The following is a 19,582-nucleotide window of genomic DNA, read 5'->3' as shown; positions in this document are numbered from 1 at the left end:
GGATGGTCTCCCCCTCGCCTCCCGACGCTCCCAGTCAGATGCCGACCGCCGCTAGCACCGGGGGGGGGTCCGATCGGACCCCCCGCCCGCGGGAGGCAGATCACGTATATATACGTGATTCTGCCTGCCCGTGCCATTCTGCCGACGTATATCTACGTTAGGCGGTCGGCAAGTGGTTAATGTACACACAGCACCCCATATTGACAGAAAAACACAGAATTGTTGACATTTTTGCAGATTTATTAAAAAAGTAAAACTGAAATATCACATGGTCCTAAGTATTCAGACCCTTTGCTCAATATTTAGTAGAAGCACACTTTTGATCTAATACAGCCATGAGTCTTTTTGGAAAAGATGCAACAAGTTTTTCACACCTGGATTTGGGGATCCTCTGCCATTCCTCCTTGCAGATCCTCTCTAGTTCTGTCAGGTTGGATGGTAAACGTTGGTGGACAGCCATTTTTAGGTCCCTCCAGAGATGCTCAATTGGGTTTAAGTCAGGGCTCTGGCTGGGCCATTCAGGAACAGTCACAGGGTTGTTGTGAAGCCACTCCTTCATTATTTTAGCTGTGTGCTTAGGTCGTTGTTTGGTTGGAAGGTAAACCTTCGGCCCAGTCTGAGGTCCTGAGCACTCTTGGGGAAGGTTTTCATCCAGGATATCCCTGTACTTGTCCGCATTCATCTTTCCCTCAACTGCAAACAGTTGTCCTGTCCCTGCAGCTGAAAAACACCCCCACAGCATGATGCTGCCACCACTATGCTTCACTATTGGGACTGTATTGGACAGGTGATGAGCAGTGCCTGGTTTTCTCCACACGTACTGCTTAGAATTAAGGCCAAAAAGTTCTATCTTGGTCTCATCAGACCAGAGAATCTTATTTCTCACCATCTTGGAGTCCTTCAGGTGTTTTTTAGCAAACTCCATGCGGGCTTTCATGTGTCTTACACTGAGGAGAGGCTTCCGTCGGGCCACTCTGCCATAAAGCCCCGACTGGTGGAGGGCTGCAGTGATGGTTGACGTTCTACAACTTCCTCCCATCTCCCGACTGCATCTCTGGAGCTCAGCCACAGTGATATTTGGTTCTTCTTTACCTCTCTCACCAAGGCTCTTCTCCCCCAATAGCTCAGTTTGGCCAGACGGCCAGCTCTAGGAAAGGTTCTGGTCGTCCCAAACATCTCCCATTTAAGGATTATGGAGGCCACTATGCTCTTAGGAACCTTAAGTGCAGCAGAAATTTTTTTGCAACCTTGGCCAGATGTGTGCCTTGCCACAATTCTGTCTCTGAGCTCTTCAGGCAGTTCCTTTGACCTCATGATTCTCATTTGCTCTGACATGCACTGTGAGCTGTAAGGTCTTATATAGACAGGTGTGTGGCTTTCCTAATCAAGTCCAATCAGTATAATCAAACACAACTGGACTCAAATGAAGGTGTAGAACCATCTCAAGGATGATCAAAAGAAATGGACAGCACCTGAGTTAAATATATGAGTGTCACAGCAAAGGGTCTGAACACTTAGGACCATGTGATAGTTCAGTTTTTCTTTTTTAATAAATCTGCAAAAATGTCAACAATTCTGTGTTTTTCTGTCAATATGTGGTGCTGTGTGTACAATAATGAGGAAAAAAAATGAACTTAAATGATTTTAGGAAATGGCTGCAATATAACAAAGAGAAAAATTTAAGGGGGTTTGAATACTTTCCGTCCCCACTGTATATTTTATATATATATATATATATATATATATATATATATATATATATATATATATATATATGTATATGTATATATATATATATTTATTTTACAAATTTCTATGTATTTATGGGGTTGTATACAGTAGCTATCTAAAAAAAAACAAAAAACATATGGGAATATAATTGAGTTGCAAACAAAAGATATTCTTTAATAGTAAACAAAGCATGCTGTTGACTGCATCTTTTACTTTAAGGCTTCATGTACACATAGCCTACGGGAAAACGCAGCAAATTTACTCCACAATTTTACCACGATTTTGCCGCAGTCAAAACTTTCCTTTCCTGAACGCAATTCTTCTGCATTTAGGAGAGGGAGGTTGAGGAAGGTTGAGGAAGGTTGAGGAAGGTTGAAGCTCCCCTAACCACAGCAGCTTCTAAACTGTGGTAAAAGCCTATGTGTACATTGACACATAGACTTTTATGGAGTTGAGTTTAGGAACTTTGGCAAAAAAATGCCAAAAGCTCCTAAACTCAAGTTTAGGAGATGTAGTGTACATGAAGCCTAAAAGTTCCATAAAGAGAGGCACAGACACAAAGATTATTATTGTTACAGGTACTTACATAGCACTGACAATTTAAGCAGCACTTTACATATACAGTATATATTGTACATTCACATTAGTCCCTGCCCTCAAGGAGCTTACAATCTAATTGTTTTTTTTTTTTTGTTTTTGCATTGTTCTGAAATCACTCCGGTACATAGCATTTATGAAAATATGTCTGTACAAAATAGATTGCTTGTACTTTCTTATGTCTATGGGTAGCGCAAGGCAAGCATGAAAATACTAGGTCACACTAGTTCCTGAAGTCTATATCACACATTACAGACTGTGCAATCTCATTTACGTTTACCAACATCTTTGGTTGTGCAAAGGCCCACTTGACTGAATACGAATTGAATTTTTTTTTTTTTTTTTTTGGTAGGCCCACAGACTATATAGTTGCTGTTAGATTGCTGTTAGGATCTAAAATGTTAGGAAGTACGATGTCACTGCAAAATAAAAACCCAATAACAACCCAAATATTATTTCAGGTACTTATATAGCGACATCAATTTAAGCAGCGATTTACATATACATTGTACATTCACGTCAGTCCCTACCCTCAAAGAGCTTAAAATCTAAGGTCCCCAACTCACATTCATACATACACATACTAGGGCCAATTTAGACTGGATCCAATTAACCTACCAGCATGTCTTTGCAGTGTGGAAGGAAACCAGAGTACCTGGAGGAAATGCAGGCATAGGGAGAACATTCAAACTCCAGGCAGGTAATGTTGTGGTGGGGATTTGAACCAGTGACCCTTTTTACTGCTAAGCAAAAGTGCTATCCACTACAGTGTAGTGCCAAAATGCACTAACGATGCTGCTATTTGAACATTTCAGAAAAGTTAAATAGCAGCTGTCACCTACAACTGCCAATCAAGCTTAAAATTAAAAAGAAGGTTTTTAAAGTTCATATGGGCAACGGTTCAACTTTCCTCCAGGTAACAAAAATTAGCCCTAGCTATTTGTGCTCACCATGCATATATGTCTGTATGTGCTTGTGGCTGTTCAGCTTTGCATGCCTTGTGTCTCAACACAGATGTACATCTCTAGCAGATGAATTGCTAGAAACCTGGGAGAAATAAACGTGCAGAGAAAAGAAAACTATGGAGCAATGACCAAAGTAGCCCTGTCGGCATAATATACAGAGTGACAGGTTTGCTGAGTTTTTGGTCTAGTGTGAAATACAAGGCCCCATCAAGGCCTGTCACAGTGAACAAACCTCCCCATATTTCATGGCTCATTAGAACAAGATTCAAACAGTTTCCCCGAGAATATTTTCCCAGAACTGCTACCTATTAGTAGCCCAGTCACCCTCCAGGCTCTTGAACCACTGGGGTGCCACTGCAGGGTACATTTTTTAAATTGAAAAAGTCAGAGGTTAAGTGACGGAGAGGAAGTGGCTTGCATAGGAAAGGGCAGGTGAGCAATCACCATTCCAAGTTAGTAAAGAGATTCACAATTTGCAGGTTCACATCTATAGAGCGGGTCTCCCCCTGTCCAGACTGTGGAAAAAAGGGGGGAGGGCTTGCGTGTAAAGCCTGGATCAAGAGTACACAGTAACAGAAAACACTTAATCTATAAAAACATTGGGGTTGATTTAGTAAAACTGTAGAGTGCAAAATCTGGTGCAACTGTGCATGGTCAATCAGCTTCTAAATTCAGCTTGTTAAATTAAGCTGACAAAAAAACCTGGAAGCGGATTGGTTTCTATGTAGAGCTGCACCAGAGTTTGCTCTTTCCAGTTTTAGTAAATCAACTCCACTGTCTTAAGCCTCGTTCACACAATGAGAATATCGGAGAAATAATCGTTCATTTTTTTTTTGCATGCTAGTTTAATATCGAAAATGAAAAGGTTAATAAAAACTTACAAAAAATTATATTATTGTACTACAGAATATAACTTTGGAAGGGGTGCAACGTGTTGTGTTGTATTGTAATGTATGAAATAGAGAAATGTAGCGCTTAAATGTGCTTGGTAACTAAGAAAACGTTTATCAATCCCGAGAGGCACGCCATAGGTGTAAAGACGAAAACCACTTCAGGGTGTAGTATATCAAAACCATTTGAACTTATTAAAAGCACATATATATATACTCACACAGTGGCAGATGTACACAAGCATGTGATATAAAAACTCCTGATGGTTTCAAAGCGACAAGCTGGCTGAAGTCCTCATGCACAGCGAGGCCACACGTCCAAAGACTCGCGGAGTAGAGTTTTTGGACATGTGGCGTCACTAAACATGAGGAAGGACTGCGGCCATCTTGTTGGTTTGAAACCATCAGGAGTTTTGATATGACATGCCTGTTTACATCTGCCACTGTGTGAGTATCTCTCTCTCTCTCTATATATATATATACATATATACATATACACATATACACACACATACTTTTAAAGAATTCAAATCGTTTTGATATACTACAGCATGAAGTGTTTTTTGTCTTTACATCTTTCAAAATGAGGACTGATTCCTGGATCCATGCTTTTTTTTTACCACCTATAATCTAGTGGTCCAGTTGTGAGGGTAAGAGGCTTGGCTCACCATGGTGTTGGTGGAAGATTACTGTTCACCTTTTAATCAAGATCAATTCACCTATTGGGTGCCTCTCAGGATTGATGGATGTTTTCCTTGTTACCAAGCACATTTAAGTGCTGTATTTCTCCATTTCATACTTGTAAATTGTTACCCACAATTTATGCTAGCTGCTGTCTGCCTGTCCTTTTTAACCTTAGCACAGTATTATCTATTTTTATATTGTATTGTAATGGATTCTGTAATTTCCGAGCATGCATGGTCGTGATCTTCCGATTTTTTTAGGATTAATACTGTACTGATTAAACAAAATTTGTACGATCTGGTATCATTTCAGATGAACTGTCATGATTGGCTCTCGAAAGCTGTGTACTAACAATCAGATTATTGCACGATTGCTTTGAAAGCGGTAATTATTGTCCAATTTTCTGACCGTGTGTACTAGGCTTAAGGTATGAAAATAAAGTGGCAGTATCAATCTGTGAAGGCCAGGAGAAAAAAGTTTGGTTCAGTAAAATAAATGAATAGTGGGACTGCAACACTTGCGATAAGCATATAAGGTAGTCCACAGACATGTCCCAATTACCCCTTGTGCTGATAAACCAGCGCCAACAAACTTTGATGTGTTGCCCCATTGGTCCTTTTCCTTTATTTTTACAATAATTTAAATTATCCATTTAACATTGATGCTAGGCTAACAAGTTGGGGGAGTTTGCAGTTTTCTTTGAATGCTGAAGGTCAGATTGTGCATGCACATCCAACCACACACTACTGTCTGTGGTCAGCTTAAACTTTAAAACATAAAAAATAAAAAAAAATGTCAAAGCAAGAAAGGTGTGATCTATACAATTTACCAGAAAATGACAGAGCTACCATTATGCTCACCTTAGAATACATAGGCAGATTTTACCTCCAGAGGTCAAGCGGCAAAAACCAAACCTTTGCTTTCCATCAATATCAGTCAGAACAAAGGTAAAGTGTTGCCCCATTTGTGCTTGGGTACCCCTGAAAAAGTACAAAGATTCAAAATAATAATAATTAGATCAAGATTTCACCACGCTACTCGCTTGCAGATGAGGAATCCCATAACCCATAAGTCCAAAGAAAATATAAAGTTAATGAAAATAAACTAATCGGTTGTTGCTTGACACTGCTATGTGTTCCCACACCCAAATTCAATTTCTATTATACAAAATGCAGCGCTACCCTAATACCCTCAAACATTTATTTTTCACTCATATAAGATGATATTTCAACCATTTCAAAAACCTTTACACAAATGCAAACTATTAAAGCAAATAAATCCAAAAAAGCAATTTATGAATAAAGGTAGAAACCCCTCCAAGTGCAAAATCAAAACAATATATAAATGTACAACCCACCCTCGAGGTCACACACACTGAAAAAAACAGTAATCAAAATATGAATACAAATATTTATAATACTAATAAAAATAACAATTATAAATAATGGTGGAAAGCCTATTATATACAGTGGGGGCGAAAAGTATTCAGACCCCCTTACATTTTTCACTCTTTGTTATATAGCAGCTATTTGCTAAAATTAATTTTTTCCTCATTAATGTACACACAGCACCCCATATTGACAAAAAAAACACAGAATTGTTGACATTTTTGCAGATTTATTAAAAAAGAAAAACTGAAATATCACATGGTCCTAAGTATTCAGACCCTTTGCTCAGTATTTAGTAGAAGCACCATTTTGATCTAATACAGGCGTGAGTCATTTTGGGAAAGATTCAACAAGTTTTTCACACCTGGATTTGGGGATCCTCTGCCATTCCTCCTTGCAGATCCTCTCCAGTTCTGTCAGGTTGGATGGTAAATGTTGGTGGACAGCCATTTTTAGGTCTCTCCAGAGATGCTCAATTGGGTTTAAGTCAGGGCTCTGGCTGGGCCATTCAAGAACAGTCACGGAGTTGTTGTGAAGCCACTCCTTCGTTATTTTAGCTGTGTGCTTAGGGTCATTGTCTTGTTGGAAGGTAAACCTTCGGCCCAGTCTGAGATCCTGAGCAGTCTGGAGAAGGTTTTTGTCCAGTATATCCCTGTACTTGGCTGCATTCATCTTTCCCTCGATTGCAACCAGTCGTCCTGTCCCTGCAGCTGAAAAACACCCCCACAGTATGATGCTGCCACCACCATGCTTCACTGTAGGGACTGTATTGGACAGGTGATGAGCAGTGCCTGGTTTTCTCCACACATACCGCTTAGAATTAAGGCCAAAAAGTTCTATCTTGGTCTCATCAGGCCAGAGAATCTTATTTCTCACCATCTTTGAGTCCTTCAGGTGTTTTTTAGCAAACTCCATGCGGGCTTTCATGTGTCTTGCACTGAGGAGAGGCTTCCGTCGGGCCACTCTGCCATAAAGCCCCGACTGGTGGAGGGCTGCAGTGATGGTTGACTTTCTACAACTTTCTCCCATCTCCCGACTGCATCTCTGGAGTTCAGCCACAGTGATCTTTGGGTTCTTCTTTATCTCTGTTACCAAGGCTCTTCTCCCCCGATAGCTCAGTTTGGCCGGACAGCCAGATCTACGAAGGGTTCTGGTCGTCCCAAACGTCTTCCATTTAAGGATTATGGAGGCCATTGTGCTCGTAGGAACCTTAAGTGCAGCAGAATTTTTTTTGTAACCTTGGCCAGATCTGTGCCTTGCCACAATTCTGTCTCTGAGCTCTTCAGGCAGTTCCTTTGACCTCATGATTCTCATTTGCTCTGACATGCACTGTGAGCTGTAAGGTCTTATATAGACAGGTATGTGGCTTTCCTAATCAAGTCCAATCAGTATACTCAAACACATCTGGACTCAAATGAAGGTGTAGAACCATCTCAAGGATGATCAGAAGAAATGGACAGCACCTGAGCTAAATATAAGAGTGTCACAGCAAAGGGTCTGAATACTTAGGACCATGTGATATTTCAGTTTTTCTTTTTTAATAAATCTGCAAAAATGTTAACAATTCTGTGTTTTTCTGTCAATATGGAGTGCTGCGTGCACAATAATGAGGAAAAAAAAATAACTTAAATGATTTTAGCAAATGGCTGCAATATAACAAAGAGTGAAAAATGTAAGGGGGTCTGAATACTTTCCGTCCCCACTGTATGTCTGAATTTTTCATATAATTGGTTTCCACCATTATTTGGTTGGAGGTTTGTTATAGGCATGTTTTACATGTATGTAACACATTTACAAAATTATATTTGGTCAAGAAAATGGTATACAGAGAGGCATGACACCAAACAGTGAAACATTTTATGAGCTCACCTGTCAATAGCAAAGGGAAAGCAGAACTTTGGCACCATGCACAGCATCTCCTACAGAAACAAAAGGGGAAGATAAACTTTTTCTGAAAATAAACATACCACAAAACTTTAAAATGAGAGATGACAAAACCAATGCATGAAAAATCATTGAAATACTATTAAGGTATCACTTGTGTAACAATTCAAAACATTAGTTGTTCAGGCTCATTGTGAGGAACAAATTGACATGTTTTAGGAGTATAATGTCACAGACAGCAAGAGAACTTCCACAGAATTACAAATGTGTTTAAAGCCATTGAGGGTTAGTTACTAAACCTGGAGAGCGCAAAATCTGGTGCAGTTTGCATAGAACCCAATCAGCTTCCAGGTTTTATTGCTAAAGCTTAAAGTGGATGTAAACCCACCATATACCCAGTGAAGTGAACAGCCTCAGATGATAAACAAGGATGAAACAAATCCCCCTACATAAGTTTTACATGAATATCTGCTGTCTTCACCTTTATATACTGTGTAGAAAGTGCACATTCTGTTAGAATTTTCTCTTCCGGGTTCCCCTGTAGGAGGGGAGTATTGCTAGACACTGTGAGACAGCTGATTGGAGGAAAGGCACACACCCTCTTCCCCACACATGCAGAGGTTGCCTGTGTTTAGTTTAAGATTTTGCTAATCTATTTATAGCAACCTCCCCGACACACACTTCTATCTCCCGTCTCGGAGAGCTTGTCAAAAGTTATCATGCTGATAACAGAGGAACGGAGGAGGACAACGCTACGGGACTTAGTGCTTTGAAGAGAGATAACAAAACACTGCAGATATATGTGCCCAGCTCAAAATTTCATGAATCAGGTTTACATCCACTTAATTGAGCAAGCTTAAGTTAGAAGCTACCATGCACAGCTGCACCAGATTCTAAGTGTACATCTTCCCCATTGTGCTGGAAAACGCTGCCTACACAGAAAAATGGAAATGATCCCTTGGCTTGTGAACTGTTAAAGGAGTTCTTTAACCATGCAATAAGCCAGTCTAGTCCTAAAGCCCTCTTTGAGTGAAAGTAGGAGCACTGGCTCTGTGGGTAGCATCTATGAACTCGTAAAGCTGTCAAAAAGAGCTCATTAGCAGTTTACTGACAGGCACAGACCTATAATCTGTCATATTGTATACAGCCTTTGAGGGACACTTATGTACCCCTTGCTGAGAATCACTGATATACACAAATGCTATACTGATATACACTACTACCAACAAATGAAACTATACAAAACACCTTCTTGTTGAGAAACACCTAATGTCGATTCTTCAAGTGTTGTGATGGGGGAGAGCATTCAGAGGATTTCAACTGTTTGGAGGTAGCTGTTCAGTTTAGGGTCCATGCACACTAGGTGCCTGAAAAAATTGCCAGAACCTCTGGCAGAAAAAAAGCAGCAGAAAAATACGCTCATAGTGGCTCATATTGCACACACATTTTTTATATGTATTTGCATTTATAAGTATTTTTTTCCCCAAAACATCCCCCTCAGCTCATTTCTCACGATCATCAATATATACTTAAAATTGCTGCATTTATGCGGACCAAGTGTTTTTCTTCCCATAACCTTCTCTCGAAAAACGTGCTTGTTATGGTTATTTTTATTTTTTTTTCAGGCTGCAAATGCTCCTTTTCAAATATGCCTGTAAACACCCAAATGTGCATGGACACATTCGCTAACAGAGTTTCTTCTACAGGCTGAAAGAAATAAAAGCCAAACGCCTGTATAAGCAGCTTTTTTATGCCCAGTGTGCATGAGGCCTTAGAATATGAATTAGTGACACAAATGGTGTCACCCACAGTGATTTCATCAGTGAATAGTTTAAATTTTCTGAAACAACCATAACCTGGATATATTTAACCACTTAAGGACCGGAAGGATTTAACCCCTTAATGACCAGGCCATTTTTTGCAAAATGGTACTGCGTCGATTTAACTGACAATTGCGCCATCGTACTAAGCTGTACCCAAACAAAATTGACGTCCTTTTTTTCCCACAAATAGAGCTTTCTTTTGGTGGTATTTGAACACCTCTGCGTTTTGTTTTTTTTGCTCTATAAACAAAAAAAGCGACGATTTTGAAAAAAATGCACTGATTACTAAGGTTACTGGCGGGGAAGGGGTTAACACCAGGGGCGATCAAAGGGTTAAATGTGTTCCCTGGGAGGTGTTTCTAACTGTATGGGGGTTGGGAAGACTGGAGGAGGAGAAAGATCGCTGTTCCTAATCACTAGGAACAGACGATCACTCTCAGCTCCCCTGTCAGAACAGGGATCCGCTGTTGTTACAGATCCCCGTTCTGCCTCTGTGTGGAGCGATCGTGGGTGGCCGACAGACATTGCGCCAGCCGGCCACGCACATGGGCTCCAGGGCCAATATATCTATTACAAGAAGTGATGTACAATGACGGCTATTCGCGTAATAGAACCAACTTGCTGCAGTACAACTGCAGCAGCTGGTCTTTAAGTGGTTAAAGGGGAACTTTAGTCAGAAAATGAAGTCCTACTAGATCACTTAAGGCTGACCACTTGTGCGGGTACAGGTATGTAAAACATTACAAATAAATGCCTGTGTATTACTGTTTAAAATCCAGTAATACACTGTCTCACCCTGCTCTGCAAATGCGCAGTTGCTCTCTATTTTCAAAGCTGTGCCAAAAAATGTAGAGGTCGATTTGCTGACAGCCTAAACCTTTGCTGCTGCTTAGGGGCTCTGGGCTTCAGCAAAATGGCAGCCTCCAGAAAGAAGAAACAGAAACAATGCTAGAGAAAATTTACAGCACACACTAATTAGGTAGCATAGTTATTAATTTGGAATGTATGTTCCTTGCTAAAGAACAATATTTTTTTCCACTTTAATACATGTAGGCCCCAGTTATCCCTTGTGGGAAATACAATAAAGCTGAAAATAAAAACACACATTTTACTGCCGTTATAAAAAAAAAAAAAAAAACATTATATTCTTTACCAGTAAACCTGTGCCCATTTTATGCCAGCTACGTATTTACATATTGAGAGTAAGTGGTAAAGGCAGTTTAAAACAAGCCTTCATTCATTTTTTTTTATACCTACAGCCATTATAACAATTTTTTTTTTTAAATTTCACACTGAAATGTTGATTTTTTTTTTTTTTTTTCTTTGAGAGCAGATCTAGGCAGACTGCCAGCCCTCTAACCTTGAGGATCCTTGAGAATGAATTGGTTCACCCTGCAAGCAATAGAGATGGTCAGTAAGGGCTTGTTTACAAGGTCTTTTACTGCCTGTTAAGAATATGCTAATCATTTAAAAATAAGCATAGTCTGGGCAGTGGTACACTTTATGTGTGTATGTCAAGCTAAGACTTTTGTCTATGTTTTGGATAGTGTAAGGAAAGGGTTAGAACCCCTGTTGCTAGTCTTAGCGGCGTTTTTAGGCTGCTAGCAGCGGTAAAAAGCGCCCATGTTGCGGCGCCTCCGAGGCACATTGCAGTGCCTCAGAAGTGCTGCCCATTAATTCCAGTGGGCAGAGGTGGTGTAGGAGCACTGTATACATCGCTCCTACACCGCCCCAAAGATGCTGCTTACAGGACATTTTTTCCCGTCCCGCAGCACTCAGGCTTTTACACTGGGTAGGCATGAGAGGTGGTTTTGAGGTGCTATTTTTAGCCCTGAAACGCCTGAAGACTGCCTCAGCGTGAGGGTAGTCTAAGAGAGGCGGCTCGGGGGTGCCCCTCTCCGTTGAGATGAGTGGGAGGCGCCAGGGGAGAGCTTTAGAATGGTTCTTGCAGCAGTTTTTTGAGTCGCGTGACCTTCGCTCCTCAAGAGCACCTGAAAGTCGCCGCAGGGGGCGCTCGGCATTTTGTGGGTGGTTTTCGAGCGCCTCAGTGTGAAAGGGGTCTGAAAAATGTCTGTTTACCCTTATTTATTTATTTTTTCTCAGATAAATTTTTATTGAAATTTTTGAAACTTTATTGAATTATTGAAACTTTACAACATAAACAAACATTACATACATGCAATAATTGAATTAATTAGTTGTGTAGGTCCTTGCATTTCTATTGCCTGTTATACAAAAAAATAATTAAACCATGAAAGAAAAAAAAAAAAACCTGTTGTGTTTTTACTATTATTTAAAGCTCCAAGATTTACCCTCTTTATGGCTACATCAGCCACTGAGTTACAGTGCAGTAGCTGGTGTGCTGTGTGGTCCGGCGGGATCACTGTAGTGATCCCGGTGCATTGCACTGGTCTGGATTTTGTTTTAACAAATTTTATTGAAATGTCACACAGGCATTTCAATAAGATGTCCCTACTTTGCGCTGCACTGAAAAAATTTACTGCATGCACGCAACGCAGTGGTGTGCACCAAGCACACCGGAGACAAGTCCTTGTCATGAGGCAGAACTGCGCAGGAATAGCTGTCCAACACAGTCTCACTGCATCTTCTGTGTATGAATTTTAAGCCTTGTACGCACGATGAGAATATCAGACGAATGATCGCCCTTTTTTTTATCATTTTGCATGCTAGTCTCATATCAAAAATGAGGAGGTTGCTACAGTTACAAAAATTCTCGTACCACAGAATACAACTTTGGAAGTGATGTAATGTGTTGTATTATATTGTAAAGTGTTCTGTCGTTTCCGAGCATGTGTGGTCTTGGTCTTCAAATTTTTCCAGGATACTACACGGATTAAAAAGAAATCATATGATCTGATATCATACGAGAAACATTTTCGTGTTTGTCCCTTCAGATAATTTCAGATGAACTGTTGTGATCGTCTCTCAAAAGCTGTGTACTAACGATCAGTATATCGTACGATCGCTTCGAAAGTGGTATTTTTTGTACGATTTTCTGATCGTGTGTACTAGGCTTTACGGTTCTGCTGAAAATGTTTCACCGGGGCGGGGGGGTTTAGGGGGTCATGTGCAGCGATCTCTGTGATCACGAGTCAATGGCCCCTTACCACGTGATCAGCTGTCAGCCAATGACAGCTGATCACGTGATGTAAACAGAAGCTCGGTAATCTTTTTTTTTTTTTTTTTTCTCACGCCAACAGTGTAAGGAGAGAAAAAAAAGCCAATCACCGGCTTCTGTTGAAGGGACATCGGTCCCGAAGAGGAAGAGGCATAGCCGCCTCATCTGTGACAACCAGTACCACCTGCCAGTGCCATCAATCTGTGCCCACCAGTGAATATCAGTGCCACCTATCAATGCCCAAGAGTGCCACATATCAATGCCCACCAGTGATGCCAATCAGTGCCATCAAGCAGTGCTGCCTATCAGTGTCACCTACCAGTACCCATTACTGCCACCCATCAATGCCCTTCAGTGCCATCCATCCGTGCCACCACTCAGTGCCCACCAGTGTCACATCTCAGTGCCCACCAGTGCCAGCTTATCACTGCCACATATTAGTGCCCATCAGTGCAGTCTCATCAGTGTACATCAATGAAGGAGAAAAATTACTTGTTTGCAAAATTTTATAACAAAATATAAAACCGTTTTGTTTTTGTTTTCAAAATTTCCGTTCTTTTTTCATTTTTTTAACAAAAAAGAAACCCAGAGGTGATCAAATACTACCAAAAGAAAGCTCTATTTGTGGAGAAATCCAATCTCAGGTTGGCTGAGCATTGCTGTTAACTAAATTAAAATACAGGCAACTTTTTTACACTAAAGTCAGAGTTTTTTTAATATCATGGAGGAAGTAGTAGTAGAAAGCAGTAGAAATGACAGAAAGGAAAACCATCCAATGTTACTGCCTATCTTGCACCATTAATAAATATATCTGCAGTGGGTTTCTACTAACCAGAAACAAAATGCAAACTTGGAATGAGGCTTTCCAGCTGGAAGGCCAAGGCCAGTATGGGTGGGCTGCAAGAATCTCATCTATACTCTGTGCATCCAGCAATTTCACTAAGGCCTAGAAAGGAGGCTGGGCCTCCGAAAAGAGACTGTTAGATTCCCACCCTCCCGCTGAGTGTTCTATTTAATGAAAACATATGGATATCACATGAGATCCTGAAAAACAAAGGGATCTCTAACCTTTTGGTGATGCAAACTTTAACAAGAATTGGTCAGGAGTTATCACAGCTTCATAATCCACAAGTCAATCAATCGTGAGGAGCACCGTAAAACTTATTTTAAGTGTTTATTAGGTACCATGACAGGGCAATTTTCTTAGAATTAGAATAGGCTCCGTGCACAGTCGGCAAAAAAAAAAAAAAAACACCAGTTCCCTTGGGAGACATAAAATAGAGCATTTTTGTACACAGTTTAGGTGAGAGTTTAGCATTTTTTTCTGCCAGAACACTCAAACCAAAAACACAAACCAGAATGTTTTTCTTTTCCTGCCTCTAAACGCTGAGCTTAAAATATGCTGCTAAATGTCCTAATGTGCATGGACACATAGGAGATCATTGAGAGCTGCTTCTACAGACAAAACACAAAACTCCTTTAGAAGCAGCATTTTTTTAAGCCAGTGTGCAAGGAGCTTTAGACAGAAATTATTACTAGCTTCTATACCTGGGTTATACTAAACATGTTTTCCAGGTCCTTAAAAGTACCCCTTAGTTTCTAGAACTGAAATAACTGCCTCCAGAATTGTATAGCTGGCATTAGGGTGTGCACCCCAAAGCTCAAACACACATGTGCTTGTGTATATACACACACATTATATATATATATATATATATATATATATATATATATATATATATATATATATATATTAGAGCTGCACGATTAATCGTCAAGAATCGTTATCGCAATTTTTTCCCCGTTGTGATCTTGATGAAAGTGTTTCATGATTCTTGCTATGGATAGAATTTTCTCTGCTCTTCTGAAGCCACAGCCGTCAAAAGAAAGGACGAGAAAAGCTGGGCAGTCTGCCAAGAATCACAACTTTCTTTAGCAGTGAAACTAAGTCTAAACATTGTAACAATTTGTCAATGTAATAGACTTTGTGTGTAAGTGAGGAAAGTTTCACCACTTAAACACTAAGGGTCGGTTCACACATGGGCAACACGACTTTAACGCGACTTTGTACCGCGACTTCAACGCGGCTTCAGCGCGACTTTGGCACGACTTCGGCAAATTACGAGGCGACTTCAAGTCGCCTCCATGACGGGCGACTTCGCTGGCGGCCCCCCCCACCGTACCAGGCCGCATGCCCTCAACATGGGGGGTGCTTTGGGGCATGGGGGGCGCAGTGTGCGCCCCCCCCAAAGCACCTTGTCCCCATGTTGATGAGGACAAGGGCCTCTTCCCGACAACCCTGGCCGTTGGTTGTCGGGGTCTGCGGGCGGGGGGCTTATCGGAATCTGGGAGCCCCCTTTAATAAGGGGGCCCCCAGATCCCGGCCCCCCACCCTATGTGAATGAGTATGGGGTACATGGTACCCCTACCCATTCACCTAGGGAAAAAAAGCGTCAATAAAACAAACAGTACACAGGTTTTTAAAATAATTTATTAGGCAGCTCCGGGATCTTCTTCCGACTTCGGGGGTCCTCTTCCGACTTCGGGGGTCTCTCCGCCGTCTCCTCCCGGTGTCCGCATCTTCTGCCGGCTCCTCCGCTATCTTCTGCAGCTCAATTGCTAGCGGTGGTCCGGACTTCTGCCTTCTTCTCTTCTTCCAGAGATGTTGACACGACGCTCTCTTCAGCTGGAATGGTCTCTGAACGCTCCGCAACGGACTTATATAGGCGGTGACCCCGCCCCCTTATGAGGTCACTGTACAATGTAAAGTAGTGAGTGAACAGCTTGTATAACAGTGTAAATTTGCTGTCCCTTTAAAATAACAACACACAGCCATTAATTTCTAAACCACTGGCAACAAAAGTGAGTACACCCCTAAGTGAAAATGTCCAAATTGGGCCCAATTAGCCATTTTCCATCCCCGGTGTCATGTGACTTGTTAGTGTTACAAGGTCTCAGGTGTGAATGGGGAGCAGGTGTGTTAAAGTTGGTGTTATCGCTCTCACTCTCTCATACTGGTCACTGGAAGTACAGCATGTCACCCCATGGCAAAGAAGAATGCCAAGAGCCTGTAACTGAGCTGCAGCATGGCAGCCAAGACCATACAGCATTTTAACAGGACAGGTTCCACTCAGAACAGGCCGATCAAAGAAGTTGAGTGCATGTGCTCAGCATCATATCCAGAGGTCATCTTTGGGAAATAGACGCATAAGTGCTGCCAGCATTGCTGCAGAGGTTGAAGGTGGGGTGGTGGGGTGTCAGCCTGTCAGTGATCAGACCATATGCCGCACACTGCATCAAATTGGTCTGCATATCACCTATTGAGCATGTTTGGGATGCTCTGAATCGGCGTATACTACAGCGTGTTCCAGTTCCTGCCAATATCCGGCAACTTCGCACAGCCAATGAAGAGGAATGGCCCAACATTCCACAGGCCACAATTAACAACCTGATCAACTCCATGCGAAGGAAATGTGCTGCACTGCGTGAGGTAAATGGTGGTCAAACCAGATACTGACTGTTTTTTGGACCCCCCCAATAAAGTAAAACTGCACATTTTAGAGTGGCCTTTTATTGTGGCCAGCCTAACGCACACCTGTGCAATAATAATGCTGTCTAATCAGCATCTTGATATGCCACACCTGTGAGGTGGATGGATTATCTCGGCAAAGGAGAAGTGCTCACTAACACAGATTTAGACAGATTTGTGAATATTTGAGAGAAATAGGGCTTTTGCGTACAAAGAAAAAGTCGTAGATCTTTGCATTGAGCTCATGATAAATGGGGGGAACACAAAAGTGTTGCGTGTATAATTTTGCTCAGTGTGTATGTAAATATATATATATATATATATATATATATATATATATATATATATATATACATACACACTTTGCAACAGGCACTGTTTTATTCTCCAGGGCCTCTGCTACCACCACTACCTCTGCTTTGGGTAGATGGAAGCTGTAGCAACTTAACTACTTTTTGCGCTCTCTCCCGGGGCATACAGGCTTCAACAGATATCTCACCCCTGGGTGAATGTCCCGTACGTAAATCTCTTTCTTCCTCTTACCGTATCCTGGCTTGATGTGTCATTTCGGCAGGACCCTCCGTACTTGCACAAATGGGAGAGGGATCTGGACATGACATTCTTGGCAGATCAAAAGCTCAGGATACTATTTTTTTCCTACAAATCTTCCCTGTGTAGCAAACACCAAGAAATGACATACAAAATCCTGATGAGGTGAAATCAGACCCCCTCAGTCCTGGCTTCATTGGTTCCTCGCCACAGCCCTCTGCGCTGGAGATGCGAGGCCCAGGTTGGCATGATTCTGCATATTTTCTGGGATTGTCCTATTATATTATTCGGCCATTTTGGCAACACGTTCTGCAAATTGTACACAAACAGTTTTTTCTCTTTTTGACGATCCCCCTGCAGTGCTTCACAACTTGACCCCAATGTCTAGTAGGACAAACTGTAAGTCTCTACTAAAATATTTATTGAATGCTGCCAAGGCCTTTATACTCATGCAAGTGGAAACAACAATTTCCATCCACCATCTCTCAATGGTTTGCCAGGCTGAATGACATTCAATAAATGGAACACTTGAACACTTGACTGCTGCCCTCAGAGACAAAATGGAGGAACATAATGCAAGGTGGTTTATACTAGGACTTGTTTCATTCTTTCTAATGAATACTTAACATTTTCCTAACATGTAATCACTAATTGCGCTGAGCAACCCATTCTTCCCCCACCCTCCCATGTCACTCCCTTTATCCCTCCCTACCCACTTTTTTTTTTTTTTTTTTTCTCTCCTTGCTAGAACCCCCTACTTTCCTTTCAAAATTGCTAGTAAAATTCTGCAAGGTGTGCGTTATCATGGGTGTGACTGATAGGAAACCTTGTTTCCGTGTACTGTGTCATCCACACTACTTGAACACCATCCACTAGCCACCTTTTTATTGTGTATGTACATGGCAACTCAGGACTTCTTGCATTCAGCTTACATTCAATTGGTAGTCCTGCTTTTTGTATGAGCCACCAACACATTAGTTGTTGCGCAAGAGCAAAGCAAAGCAAATTTGTACCAGGCTTTCACTTTTATTGAAGGCTGCCATTGAAGCTCTATTTGAACCCAAATCTTTTGCTTTGTCATTAAGTTGTATTGTAACGCATGCCTTTAAAAAAAGACTTAAAAAACAAAAAAAAACAAAAAAACACTAAAAACTGCCAGTATAACAATCTACAAAAAAACAATGGCACAAAACATCACAAATTGACCAAATGAATGGCTGGGAAGATTAGATGGTTACCATCCTGAAATGGTTGGGAAGATTACAGGGTTTTAGTCAATTACCATCCTAAAACAATGTGACCAGGTCAGTGTTTGCTTCCTAAGGCTCCATGTACACTAGCCGCTCCTAAACTTAAGTTTAGGAGCTTTTGGCGTTTTTTAGCCAAAGCTCCTAAACTTAACTCCATAAAAGCCTATATGTCCATGTACACAGGCTTTTAGGATAGTTTAGGAGCTGCTGAGGTTAGAGGAGGTTCAACCTCCCCTAGATGAATCAAGTTCAGGACAGGAACATTTTGACCACCGGCCGCACAACTAGCAAAATCGCAGTAAAATCGCGGTGTGATTTTGCCACGTTTTGCATTTTCCCACAACCGGCGGTCAAAGTATTTTAAGTGTACACAAAGCCTTAAACATACTTCTTGTCTTGACTGTTTCTTAGGATAATACCAAACAACATGCAACAGAAATATAAAAGTTTTGATATAATAAAATTACTAATATTCTAAATGGAGGAGAAGATTTGGATGCCGCACACCGGATGTAGTCAAAAAACTTCACTTTATTGAAAAAATGGGATCATCAAAATAACAAGACTGTCATGCAGAAAGTACAGGTAAGCTGATGCGTTTCGCACTCAGGACTGAGTGCTTACTCATAGCTATGAGTAAGCACTCAGTCCTGAGTGCGAAACGCGTCAGCTTACCTGTACTTTCTGCATGACAGTCTTGTTATTTTGATGATCCCATTTTTTGAATAAAGTGAAGTTTTTTGACTACATCCGGTGTGCGGCATCCAAATCTTCTCCTCCATTCAAGCCTGCTTTGCCTAGCATTCAGCCAGCACCTGGAGCTCTTCTGCTCTGAAACTTCTACTTACACCTGGGTCAGTGTCAGCCTGAGCGGTGGAAACACTTTCTTTGCTAATATTCTAAATGGTATTAAAATAATTTTAAAACATTTCTGCACCCAACTGATATCAGTTTGTAATTTGTTCATTTTAAATCGGAACTCCAAGCAGATCTAAGGGCTCATTCACATCAATGACTTTTTTTCACTTTATTCAACTTAGACCCGGTTCACACACGGGCGGCACGACTTGCAGGTCGCCTCAGCGAGGCGACCTGCAAACGACTTCCGCGGTGACTTGCAAAACGACTTCTGTATAGAAGTCTATGCAAGTCG

At 41.2% G+C, this 19,582-nt stretch overlaps 1 protein-coding gene across 6 annotated transcripts in view; it reads right to left on the bottom strand.

Annotated features, from left to right (window-relative positions):
• Positions 1–19,582, bottom strand: part of DENND1B (DENN domain containing 1B) — a 422,418-nt gene that overhangs the window by 234,484 nt on the left and 168,352 nt on the right. For all 6 annotated transcript variants that reach the window (XR_012235321.1, XM_073592973.1, XM_073592974.1 and 3 more), the window contains exons 4-5: positions 8,125–8,174; positions 5,728–5,847 (exon numbers count right to left, since the gene is read on the bottom strand). Coding sequence is in view for 5 of the 6 variants with exons in the window: in XM_073592973.1 (XP_073449074.1) it covers positions 5,728–5,847; positions 8,125–8,174 (170 nt within the window). In the remaining variant the exon portion in view is untranslated. The remainder of the gene's footprint in view (positions 1–5,727; positions 5,848–8,124; positions 8,175–19,582) is intronic.

This window comes from Aquarana catesbeiana, linkage group LG07 (assembly GCF_042186555.1).
Source record: "Aquarana catesbeiana isolate 2022-GZ linkage group LG07, ASM4218655v1, whole genome shotgun sequence".
In the NCBI taxonomy this organism is placed as follows: domain Eukaryota; kingdom Metazoa; phylum Chordata; class Amphibia; order Anura; family Ranidae; genus Aquarana; species Aquarana catesbeiana.
Note: the sequence above shows the minus strand (reverse complement) of the source record. Positions and strands in the feature narration are given on the sequence as shown.